The 14,097-nt window shown below is 40.1% G+C and overlaps 1 protein-coding gene across 1 annotated transcript; it reads left to right on the forward strand.

Moving 5' to 3' along the window:
• Positions 1 to 5,495: 5,495 nt before the first annotated feature.
• Positions 5,496 to 6,860, forward strand: LOC115816081 (neuropeptide FF receptor 1). The gene has a single exon (XM_030779052.1). It carries the CDS (start codon positions 5,496 to 5,498, stop codon positions 6,858 to 6,860), a length of 1,365 nt encoding a protein of 454 aa, XP_030634912.1.
• Positions 6,861 to 14,097: the final 7,237 nt, after the last annotated feature.

Consider the following 14,097-nt stretch of genomic DNA (forward strand, 5'->3'; position numbering starts at 1 on the left):
TTCAAGAACAGCACAACACACTTGTCTGACTTCTTTTTTTTTTTGTAAATAGTGATTGTCTTTCTTAATTGGTCACGGTGGTCTCCACACACAGCTCAGTCCACTGCCTTGTTTATGATGTATGATGTATGTACTGTATATGAGCATTGACTCACACATTACAAGTACTGAGCAGACGAAGAATAGAAGTAACCTCTCTCAGATGAAAAATTACTGTCGATATTATCTGTGGTAATGCGATAATTCCTGTTTTGTAAAAAAAAAAAGATAACAAGGAAAAAAATATATCACTTGAATTTGTGAATACTATTCGTGGGTGCTCGTGTGTCTGTGCACACTCTAAATGTGAACTTTTTTTTTTCCTTTGTTGCCGGAGTGAAAAAAAAAAACAAAAACATGGAATGCACCATTTTGTTTGGAGTGCCAGTGGCAACTTTGAACAGGAAGCGGAAATAGGTCCTTTCTTTCTCAACAGAGATGTAATAAATGGACTTGAAGAAGAGTGTCACTTTTTATTTTCAATTATTAACCATTTTTAATATTCAATACATCTGAAAAAAAAAGTGAAATCTGGGTCTCGTGGTTTTAAACATTTCAGTTGTTTTCTAATCACAAATGATGGCCAACCTGAAGGAGCGAGTGTATGAATTGATCGATGGAAGTTGTGATGGAAACCATGGCCTTGGCCTTTTTGTATTTTTTTTAAACTTTTAATTTTTATTTTTCCTCAGAATTCAATCAGATGAGTTTGGGTACTTGAAACAGTGGACAGAGACAATTTGTTAGTGGATATTGGCCTTCAGTAATTTGACTTGTGTGCAACAGGAAGATTTTTTTTTTTTTTCATGACATCTTTGCAACTTTTGTCTCAAAAGCACATACTGATGATTCTGGACATAAGTTAACAAGAGATGAGAGGAAAAGAAAAGAAGAAAAAAGGGATGAGGCGTGACTGTCTGGAGGAGTTGCGGATAAACGGGGGTAAAACGAGACCAATAGTTTGTGAAACAGACAGACATGTTGTTCCTCTAGTAAGACTTTTTTTTTCTAAGGGAAAAAAACTGTAAAATATCTTGCTGTGAATCAACTCGAACCCTTATCTTGTGCAGTATTGTCGGTAATGCTTTTCTTTAGCCTAATGACAGGTTTCTTAACCAGTCAGAACAACTGAGGCCAGCAACATGTATTCCACTCATTACAAAGCTTTAATGAAGCATTAAAGTACAGTTTTGTGAGGTTGCTGACCACTAGTGTTGTGACATGGTATGAAACCAGGGCTGACATAAGGATTATTTTATATAACATACTCTTTGTGACATCTTTTGTGATAAACAGTGTGTCTGATATTGACGCCAAACGCACGAGTAACAGTCAGTCACGTCTGTATTATTCAAATATCTCACAATCTGTTAATGACGGTCAGGGGTGTGTTTGGATGCCAGCGGGAAAGCAAATGGATTTTAAACCTCCAAATAAACACACACACGCACACACAAACTTACACACACACACACATTCACAGTCGACTGACAACACTGTCAAAATGTACACACAGACTCAGAGAATATTGACAGTTTAATCATGTTAACATTTACTTTTAGTACACAAGAATTACAGGGTTGCATACTACACAGACACACACACACACACCTACATGCATGCACGCATGCACACACACACACGCACACGCACACGCACACGCACAAACACATACACACTCTATCTAATTGGTCTTTCTATGAGGATTTTCTGTTTTAAGTGGTCCATGTGACCTTATGGCATTTCAGTCGTTTACTGTTGTTTTTTACGGATAGCTTTCAGATCACTAGCTTTCATAGTGAGACAATCTAAAAGTCAGAGTCTGTAACATCCTGTAAAATGAAGCTAACAGAGATGCACGACAGGAGAGTTATCTGTTTAAGAATAATGATTGCCTTTCTTAATGTTTTTACACTGTTATCTTCTTTATCTCAAAGTATGACACATTTTTCTGTCGGTTTTCCTCTAACTCTGTAGATTTCTATTGTATAAAACCATGAGCAAGTATTTTCTCCTTTCTATTTGTGAATAAGAGGACTTTTTTCTTTTGTTTTTGTTTTGTTTTTTGGTCATGCATTGATGTTTTGATAACAGTTCTTTAGTTAGCTTGGTTTACTCTTCTTTTTTAACGTCTCATCCATTTGTGATTACTAAAGATATTGTACATGTCAAAAATACTGAAGTTGTACATGACAAAAACAAAAAACAAAACGATTTACTGAGTCTGGATTAAATGGATTAAAAAATACATTAAAATGACATTATGTGATTCAAGGGAGCTCAAAAAATTACCTTGTGTACATTCTTGTTGTTGTTTCTGTTTTCTCTCTATTCTAACGTACCTGGTTCTTCATTACTTAATTACCATACATTTGATAAGCTGAGACACATATAACATATATTAGAGAAACACTCATTTAAGATGAGAGAGAAATTATGGGTCAAGAATAGGGGAAGCCAATGCTCCACTTACTGACGGCAGGCAAACTAGAGGGTTAAAATGATTAGTGTATTTTAGGGAAAAAATGAAGATCAGAAGGGGCTAATAGGATGTGTTCTTAATGACTAAGAGGATGTGTAGTCATACTAGTACGATGAAGGCTTGAGTTAATCAAGGACAGTTCAAAAGAGGTTAAGTCAGGGAATACGTTAGCCTGGAGGGCAAAGCGCCATCAGACGGGAAAAGGCAAACGGATAAACAGGGTCGAGGCAGGATACGTGGAACGTTAGGAGTTTATTATTTTGGGAAAACTGTCAAACTGGAACTACGCCCGGCATGGCACTTACCGCATATATATGTCTTAAACTTTAAAGTCGTGTCTAGGACTGAAGAGCAAAAGAGATAAAATCCTGCATTACTAATCGTGTGGAAAGATTTCAAATGATTGACTTGATGGTCTACTGGATGATTTAAATAGCCGACGGGAACCTACTGATGCATAGTAAGGTATTGCTAAAAGATTTACTCTGTGAAAAGTGGTAAAGGACTATACGATCAAGGGGCATCGGCTCCCCTCAGCTTTCCATAATAATAAAACTGTCTTCACATGTCTTTTTGAATAAAAATTCAGACATTCAGACCTAAAATAAAACAGGCAAAACAAGCCATCTGCACGTCACTATTATGATACATTGCAACGTTTACATTACTTCAGCTTACTGATATAGCCTACTGTTTCGTAATGTTCAGTTTTGCCACGTTTTTTAAATGTATCAGCATGAGGAGCGTTTTCATAAAATAGCCATAAATTTCCTCCTCAAAATATAAGGTGCATGTGGCCTCCGATGAAATACGTCCCAAATATGTGAGGGCGCGTACTCGAAACCTGGAGCAGGAAAATGGCCCGGGAGAAGCCGCGGATGTCCCAGATGGAACGGCGAGCACACTTCACAGATGGCCAGCCCGAGAGGAACATCACTGCGAAAAAGTGATGAAATAAATACATACATAAACATTTATTTTCAGGAAGTTGCATTTTAACTGCTTGTGAAGACGGTAAATGAGCCAAAGAATTAAGAATTAAAATTTGCTCTAAATGGTAAAGAACTACATACGTGGTGAAGGACTATATGGACTATAAGACTATAAGATATATATACAATATTATATTATATTATATTATATTATATTATATTATATAGGAATATATAATATGTATTATCCAGTGGCATGCTGGATAATACATATTAAAAATTTGTGTATTGTGTATTGTTTATAAAAAAATGTGGATTGTGTAAGAAGGCAATTAGCGATTTTTTTTTTTAGTAAGAACGTCTATTTATTATCTTGGGCCACTCGTAATTGGCCTAATCGTGTTATAGTTACGAAGTCATAGATAAAGTTATAAAAGTAAAGTTATAAATAATGCCTAGGGGGTTATGAGTTCATTCTATGCCAGGAAGATCAACTTTCTGAAAGCATCGAATAATACCTGCTCTTCTCAAACACAGTGACAGCTAGTGAAAAATATATTTTTTTTAAAACACTAAGAAACCCTTCATCGCCTACATTCTCTTGATAAAAGTAAGTTAGGTGGTTTGTTCTCTTAAAAACCTTTAATTAGAGATTGCAGCCCACGCTGCCTGAACATCCGGCCAACGCTGCTTACAGTGCGAAAATCCCGCTTGAAGGAAACAGCGTGAAACATCTGCGGACCGACTTCAATTATTTATATACGGTGACGTGAACGTGCGCCTACGCGCATTGGTCTCTCCTAGAAAGACGCAACCGGTTGAACCTCGGCTGCAGAACTCGGAACGCACCAGAGGTCGAGAGCAAGAGACAAGAACGTCGTTCCACTGAACTGATGGAGATCCAGGGTCTTTTGCTCATTATTGTGGATTAATTCGGACTAGCGACATGGTGAAGAACTTCAGTCTGACTTTGCTTTTGGATCTATTTGACGTTTAGAGGTAAGTGAACTTATTTTCAAAATTTTCTTGAGGTTGGATTGTCACTTTTGGTGCATTTTATAAACACGCTCACGGGCAATTTGCCGACTTAAAACAACACTCCCTTTTATCTTAGTCATATGTTAACGTTATACATTTTTTAAAGCATTTTGTAACTGTGAGGATCTGACAGAAGTATACTATCTTGAACATGTTAAAAGATATGCATTACCATTCTGAAGAATTCATATTATCAGGTCATTTTTTCAATCAGATGCATAAAACAGAATATTAAATTACCCGCTGTACATGACCAAAATCGCGTCAAAGCTCTACAAAAATATTTTCAGAAATCATGTATCATCTAAATTGTAGCGTTGTGTGCTCAACACATGATTCATTTACTCATGTCGAGGATCTCAGACATGAAAACATAAATAAAATAAAAGACACAAAAAGCATTTCCCTGTTTTGTGATTGATTTTTCCCCTATTTCCTTTTTAGAATAGCAAAGCGACAAGTAGTTGTATAACTGTTTCTCTATCCTTTTCTTAGGTGGACCTCGTCTCTGGAAACGTTACGTGTCGTCATAAACAGAAATTAAACTCAGCGACAGTTAATACAGTGTGATCTTTAGCGATATAGAAAGAAGTCACTCCTCTACACTGGCCAGCAGTATTCTCTGTGGATATACCATGAATTCTTCATGCTGGACTTTACCTTGAACTCGAAAGAGCTGATGACGTAAGGAATGAGAGAGAGAGAGAGAGAGGTGAGTTTAGGGTTGATTTCGCTCTCTGGTCTCCGGGGTTCCATTATGGATGTATAACAAGTACATTGTGTGAAAATTGCCTTATACCCTCTAATAACCTGATGATGTAAAGTGAAAGACCAAGAGAGAGCAAGGGAGAGAGATTGCTCCCGAAGAGAACTGGAATGATAAATGAGGATTCCTCTTTTTCTCCATGATACACTTCCTCAACATTTGATGGCTCCCATGCAAACTGACATGAGATCAGTGGACTGCGTATCGGCTCCCTGTTGAGGGTTTTTGCGTTTTCGTCATGAATTTGACCCCAGATCAGCCACCAGCTCAACTCCTTGACATCCTCAGCGATCTGGGAGTAAAGTACGAGCTTCAGAACCGGAGCCATGATACCGAGTCTGCCGGTTCAGACCGGTTCAACTACTCCTTTTTCCCGGACAATGATGCTCTGGAGTGGCAGCTCTTCCTCACCATCCGTGAGCCGGGCACCATTGCCCTGACCGTCCTCTACAGCCTGTCCTTTCTGGTGGGTTTCCTTGGCAACACCATGTCCATCAAAGTTCTGTTGGGTCATCGTGGCAGTGAGCGGTTATCGGGCTCCAGCGCCACACGGTGTCTTCTGATCAACCTGGCGGTGTGCGATTTGGCCGTGGTGTGCGTGTGCATGCCAGTAACACTCGGGTACCGCATTTACACTGTGTGGCTGTACGGTGACTTTTTGTGCCGCGCGGTACCCTTTACCCAGGCTGTCTCCGTCTCGGCCAGCGTCCTCAGCATCACCGTCATCAGCGTCAGCCGCTATTACAGTGTCCGTTTCCCCCTGCGCTCCCGATCCTGCTTCACGAGACGCCGTATCCTGGCAACGGTCGCTGTGGTGTGGGTGGTATCCTCAGTGATTTGCGCACCCGTTGCCGTGGTGACGCGACGGGATGAGGTGGGGCTGATTGAAGGTTTGCCCATCATTCTGCCCGTCTGCAGTGAGGTATGGCCCCAGCCACGGCTACGGCAGGCCTACAACATCTTGCTCTTTGGCGCCCTCTACTGCCTCCCTGTAACGTTCAACCTTATCCTGGCCTTCCTCACGGGCCGAAGGTTGCGGGGAGCAGGATCTGGGAGCCAGTTCTCCGAACTTGACCCCCGCTCACAGGCGCTACATGCGGCCAGGTTACGGAGGCGCAAGCAGATTGCCCACATGGTGGCGGCATTGGTGATGGTTTTTGCTGTCTCGTGGCTTCCGCTTTACGTATCGGACATCTGGCTGGACCAAGGACAGCGGAGGCCTCCAGAATGGCTCCTTCAGACCAGACCCTTTGCCCAGTGGCTGGGACTGACCAATTCCTCCCTCAACCCATTCTGTTACTGTTTCGTAGGTGACCTGTACCGCTCGGCTAGGGCGATACGCTTACGTTACCACCAGAGGATGGAGTTTGGGGGTTCGTCCTCGGCGTCAGCCCTCGCTCTGGCCTCCCTGCCTAAACTCCTCAGTCTTAAGTCCCAGGAGAAAGACCAAGTCAACGTGGAAAACGACTCCGAAACCACCGGAGGTCAGGCTTGGCCAGAGAAGTGTGCCCAAAATACTCCGCTGCCATGCCAGTTGGGGATAGCGGAAGTGCCTGCAGCATGTGGTAGCACGAAGGAGACAGTGGATCAAACTGGTTTCTGAGCCGATGTTCTGAAGATCTTTCCCCACTCCTCATGGGCCTTGGGCCAGAGGCAATGATGTATTGAACTCAGACATTTCTGTGTGTTTGTTTGTACATATGTATTAATGTATGTATTTTTCACGCACTGATACATGAACAAAACCCCAAAAAACCTGCTCACTAAAGTCTCCAATAAAAGAAAGAGAAGACAAATTTGTGTTGGATGTATGTTTTTACAATAAACTTGAAACTGCTTGATGAAACTGCTTGCATCGTGATGGTCTGCAGTGCCAATGTCCTATACCACTCTGACCCTGAACATGTTATTTTCATTGACAAACTGGTCCTTTTAGACTACCTCAAAGGTGTTCTCTTATCAATCACAGATTAATCTGGATCTGCGAAAGCACTGTACACAGCTTAAGACGAGAGACGGTTCAAACTTTATTATAAAGACCTGAAGCAGGATTGGTCCATGAAAGCTCATTCATTCACCTCTATTATGTCAGGCAGTGTCTGTTTAATTGGGTATAGAGAACATGTTTAAATAGAGCACTGCTACTTTTTATCATTCATTATGATCAGTAGGCAATTTGTAGGGGGACAAGGTGGGGTGCCATGTCCCTTGTTAGCAAAATAACCTAAATGCATCCCCCTTGTTAACCTGCCATCCCCCTATATACTCTGTGGAATAGTGTCAGTGACCATGGGGTTGTCTCCCCTGTTGGCCATTGGGTCATCCCCCCTGTTAAAAAATAATAAATTGCCTATTGATTAGGATCCTGATAACTGTCTGTGTATGTGCGTATGCGTGCATGCACATGCGTTTGTGTGTGTGCCTGTCTGTATATTTGTGAGCATGCAAGAGAGAGAGAGGGAAAAAGAAGGAGAGAGAGTAAACAAGAGTGAGACAGAAATTGCTGGAGACACATCTTTGGTAAGTGTGTGTGTATGTGTATGTGTTTGTGTGTGTGTGTGTGTGTGCATGTGGTGTCTGCGTGTACGCATGGTGTGTACATGTGTGTGAGTGCGTGCATGCATGCACTCCTCTGCACTATTTTGCCTGGAGCGTGTTCAGATAAATGTGAGTTTGCTGTCATTAAAAGGCGTTTGTGGTCATTTGGGTGAACACTTGTGAAACACATTGTTTATGATTCTCTCCCGGCTACAATTCCAGCCTGGCCTCTGACTTGCACTGACTCTGCTCTCAGCCTTCAACCAAACCATAATTAAACCCCTGTCCAGTCTAGAGAAGTGGATGAAGTGTGTGTAAAGGTTTCAAGGGATTTGGTGCCATTACCTGGTAGTCTATGTGTTTTTGAAACATGAGGTCACATGAGGTGACAGCTACTTTGAATATTTATTGTTTTCCAATGAGTTTTGCTTAATGATCCTGTAACCCCCACCCATTTTTACTTTTGTTTTGTTGTTTTCAACCTTTCATCCAATCAGTTTGCATGATTTGTCAGCCCAGTGTCCAGTGTGAATAATGACCAAAGGACAATTATCTGTTTATTTATCAAGAGTAATCAGAACCATAGCATACATTTGAACAGGGAGAACAAAACTGCTTTTGGGCATCAGATGTCATTTGGCCTCCAGGAGAGTTCAAGTACTGTTCCCAAATTACAGGGTAAAATCAAATTCACTCACCCTTCACAAAATCCCTTCATGTAAAACATTTCCCTTCTTCTGGTCGTGCTCTGTTCTCTTTTTGTGTAGGCATTTCTGTCTGTTGACTTCTCTCTTTTTGTGTAGGCACCTTTGTCTGTTGACTCCTCTCTTTTTGTGTAGGCACTTCTGTCTGTTGACTTCAGGTTGTGAGAATTTCCTTTCCCTCAAAGCTTTGTTGCAAGGTATGGAGTATGCATTGTACCATTTTGTGACACTGTTTGCAGACTGAATGCCTGTGATGAGCCTGACTAAAACATGAACACAGACAGACAGACAGACAGCACACACACACACACACACACATACCTCCAGGAGAGTTCAAGTACTGCTGGAGACACACACACATAGACACACACACACACACACACAAATAATATTCAGTGTCACAAAGCCTCCTTCTCAACTTAGTTCCTAAAGAAAGAAACAATCACCTTTCTCTCACTTTCTCTCTCTCTCACTTGCCCCCTCCTTTTATTTCTCTTTCCATCTGTCTGTCATTTCAGGGCGACTGTCAATGGTTTTTCATTTTCGCAGTTCATGGACCCTACATGGTGTAAAGTGTGAGAACAGAGACTATGACTTTATCTCCTGACAACACAAAGCCCTGTGAAACGTTACGGTCCTGATACTGACGATCAGCAAGACTGACTGTACCGCTGTCTGTCACCTCCAAAGGTAAATGCCATAGCAACTGATGGTAAGGTCACACCATGCCATGACTGCATTACTGAAGAACTTTTAAGGTAAATTAGAAAGGAGAATAGGATTTTGTGGTCTTTTCATTTATTATTCGTATGATAATTAATATTCATTTATTAACAGTATCAGTGCTGGGACTCAATACGTGCACACAGACCCAAAAAAGTTTCTTTTAAAACGTGACATTTAAGTCAGCTGACAGATTTATAAAAGGCTACATTTTCTATGGTCTTGACATTAACATTTCCACATATCAAGATCCAGTTTAATAATTCATGGGAAGCTGATTCCTGACTAGAATCTGTTACATGTTTCAAATCAGACCTGATGACAATATGTACAAAGACACAAGTGGTTTTTTTGGGGGTGACAGCATTCCTTGTGAGAAGTTCATTTGACATAGAAGATTTTTCCTGTTCATACTCATAGCAGAATGAATGTTAATGAAGTTTCAATTACGGAAGACTCAGAGTGCCTAAATAAATAGATAAGTAACAAGGAGTTAAAAGAAATCTATGACTGAATAAATATGGTTGGCCCTCCGTATCTGCAGGTTCCAAAGAGAAATATGTATTTATTCTATTTATTACACGGCTTTGTTGAATACTCGATCCTGATTGGTCAATTACGGCATTTTATGGCCTGTTATTTTGTTAGCAAACCGCTGCAATGACTAACAGACCGTGAGTCTAACAGACTATTTTTGTTTTAGCCGAGGCAATAAAAAAATTTGTAAACCAATGTTTTGTGTCAAATTATTGATTTTTTAGAGAGTAGCCGGTAATAAGTGTGATAATGCACAGCAAGCCGGTCATTATCGCGGAATATACATCACCCTGCATCACCCTGTCGGGGTTTATTTCACAATAATGACTGGCTCGCTGTACATTATCCCTTACGTTATCATTAAACAAAAACAATCTGTAAATGTTGAAAGAAAAAAAAATGTTACGTCATTGCTAATGTGTACTATGTAGCTAGGCCTACGATGAGTGCGTCTGTACTGAACAAATACAGACTTTATTCCCTTAACAATACAGTATAACAGCTATTTACATGGCATTTCCATTGTATTAGGTATTATAAGTAATCTAAAGATGATTTAAAGTATACAGGAGGATGTGCGTAGGGTTATATGCAAATACTACGCCATTTTAGATAAGGGACTTGAGCTTCTGCGGATTTTGGTATCTGGAGGAGATGCTGGAACCAATCCCCCGCGGATACGGAGGGCCAACTGTATATTTAACAGTACCTTTGGAAATAAGGTTAATATTAATGTGCGTGTCTGTATGGACGTGTTTATTTATTTATCAAGTGCTTTATTTATTTGCACTTATGTTTACATTCTGCTTATTATTTATTTATATTTATATTTTGTTTTTTCATTTTCTTTTTTATGCCTTTAACTGCACTTTTCAGCGTCTTAAATATACATGAAAAACTGGTGCCCTCATATAGTGACTTCCTCACAAATGCAAGAAACAAAACAGAGCGAATAAAGAAGAATAAATTTGAAAAATGAAATAATAAATTAATGAAAGACCTAATAAGAGAATGAATAAATCCTTGTAAACGTGAATAAGTGAGAAATTAGGAATAAAAATGTATATCGATTCCAATTATTCCTTCAGTTTTTCACTTTTGTTTTCTTTATTTTGCCACTTAATCCCCTCCCCAGTCAAGGAGGGGGATCTCTCCCAACTGAAAACATTCAATAATTTATCCATATTCTTTAAAAATGTATGGTCACGTTTATGTAAGAGGAATAAAGAGGGGCAGCTGAGGACGTGACTGTCACTCATCATCATCATCATCGTCATCATCGTCATCGTCATCATCATCATCATCATCGTCATCATCATCATCATCATCAACATCTTCATTTGTTTCTTTGGATGCCCACCGAATCCGCCTGTTGCTGTGACAAAGGTCCCTTACATCACAACGATTCATACCTCTTAGGCTTTTTCTAAAGGCCTGCAAGAGCACAGGTGACATACACCTACTGTTCACGTTCTGCATCCAGAACATTCTGTGTCCCATGGTCCCTGACACAGTAATGACTGGACAAAAAGACAACCCTTTGTCTGTAGCACTGTCTTACCAAAATACATAACTAGGTAATGAATCAAAGCAATACAGACTTCTATTATTTTTTTCTGTCATCTGCCCCCCAACACCCCCACCCCAAACAAACACATATACACACACACACACACACACACACACACACACACACACACACACGCACACACCACACAAACACACACACACACCACACACACACACCACACACACACACACCCCCACCCCAAACAAACACATACACACACACACACACACACACAAACACACATATCCCAGTTAGCTTGCTTTAGGCAGCTGTGGGAAGGCTAGGTTCTCTTATGCTATAAATAGGGACAAACTTTGAGAAGAACCAGGAGTTAGAGGGAGAAAAACAAAAACTGGCAATGAAAAGTCAGGTTAGTAAGTCAAATCCATTAGTCCATATAAGGGATGGGCAGAAGTAGTGAAACAGAAAACATCCCATAGCCTATGGTAGCTATTATCGTATAACTTTCTATTATACAATACATACCTCACTTTGTGACAGAAACATGAAACTCAATACTTGTGTGAAAAGCAAATATAATTTTATTCATAACACAATATTAAATATGCTGAAATGAAGAAATCTACTGGAAGGAATTCAAGCAATCAGCATGGATTTCACACACACACACGCACGCACACACACACACACACACACACACACACACACACACACACACACACACACACACACGCCTGCATACTGACAAACTATTCAGGGCAGAGGGAACTGCTCATCACCTTCAGCCTTCTCATCCTCTCTCTCTCCTTCCATCTCTCTCTCTCTCTCTCTCTCTCTCTCTCTCTCCCTTTCTCTCTCTCTGTCTCTCTCTCTGTCCCTTTCTCTATCTCTGTCTCTCTCTCTCTCGCTCTTCTCTCTTACACCTTACTCTCAACTTTCATATTCACCTCCTATTTAAAAAAAAAAATCATTAGACCTGTAGTTTTTCATTGTTACGCCTACAGATGAAGCTTCTGACAGAATAGCTAAATATTTCAGAAACATGCTGGAAATGTGACTGAACTAACAGACTTGTAGGAATGCAGAGAATGATGGAGAGTCAGAATCACTCTGTTCATTTTCTATGATAAATCAGCCACATCAGTTTTAGTCAGAATTGTTCCTTATCTCATGACTATGTTCCAAATGAAACTGTGTTGCTTTTAGGAGAGGTCTGCCAATAGAATAACATACAACTGGGGTTTTGTTTAATTTAGACTCTTAATAGCTGTTTTGTCTAGTGAATTTTGTGTTACACAAATATTATGCTGGCAGTTACACCAAATCTAATGTTACTTTTTTGGCCCAAAGAAATATGTTAAAAGCACCTCACTGGAACAAATGTGTGGTGAGACAATTTGTATTTCCACAGTTATTTGACCGTCTGCTTAGTTCCAAGTATCAGAGAGACTGTGTACAAACAGCCCATTTCATAGTTGATATTTATAATACCCAAAGTGGCCTAAAGCACATTTATAACATATTAACCCATATTTTAAGGATGGTACAGGGTGTCCATGAACGCATGGTCTATGAGTTCAGTTGCTGACGGAGAGAGCCTGTCTCTTTACGGAGTCACTCTCTGCGTGTTGAGTGCTGTGACGGCGTTGAGTTGATAAGCTGTACTGTTTACCAGATGAAATGCTTCAAGCCAGAGCTCAATTTCATGCAACCATCCGTGACTAACAGCACAGATACACACACACACACACACTAACACACACTGTCAGAGTTAGCCGTGCAGTCTATAAAGAACCTCTTTCGTACATTCTTAATGCGAATCCACTTTGCCCTTTGGCTAACATTGATTTCCAATATGAACTCTCACTAGTTATAAGGTTAACATAATACCATACAAGAGATAGATGAGAGATGATGACAGGATAGAAGGGAAAAGACAGAACAAAAAAGTGTAGGCAGGAGATAGGAAAGAGAAAAAAAGAAGGCAAGACATTAATATTGATAGTCATATTGACTGATATTGATATTGATATTGATGTTTAGAACTGCTGGGTTTTGTAAGGTTTGTAGCTGAAAAATGGCCACACATAGCCGTATCGTCAGAATATTGTGTGTGTGTGTGTGTTTAAGAGTGTACCATCACATTCTCCAGTGCATTTCCATATCACTCAATACTTTAAAATGGGTCAAACTAAGTGCAAAGCTAGGACATTGTCAAATTAAATTCTCACAGACTGGAATTCTGCTTTACTGACTCTCAGTGATACATACTGTGTACAGATTGGAGGACCCATTGTACTGTTAATATTGTATTGCTTTAATTGAAAGTACTGAACACAAATTTGCCTAAATTATGAAGGTATTTCATTTTTCTGAGGTGCTAAAAAGCAATTTACTGAATACATTTCTCTGTTCTCATAATTGTTCACAAGATCAGCAAATGTAACTCTGTAATTGAATGAAACTTAACTATCTCTGAGGTATTATGTGCCTCCCATAAAATTTTTATTACACTGAAAGTAATCAGAATTTTGTGTTTTTACCACCTGCTCCTAATGTCTGTCTGTTTTTCTGTTATGCTTTCTTTCTCTCTCTCTCTCTCTCTCTCTCTCTCTCTCTCTCTCTGCGGTGGAGGGGACATTCCTGGGGCTGTCTCCTGGGGTGGAGGCTGGGAACATTAAAGAGAAGGATGGATGGGTTGTGACAGGGAAAGCTCAGAGAGTCGATCAAATCTCATTAAAAAGTGACTCTGAGGAGAGCTGTGTGAGCGGTGCTTTAAACAAATGTGTCATCAATTTATCTATCAG

The sequence above is a fragment of the Chanos chanos genome, chromosome 7 (assembly GCF_902362185.1).
Source record: "Chanos chanos chromosome 7, fChaCha1.1, whole genome shotgun sequence".
NCBI classification, from domain to species: Eukaryota; Metazoa; Chordata; class Actinopteri; order Gonorynchiformes; family Chanidae; genus Chanos; species Chanos chanos.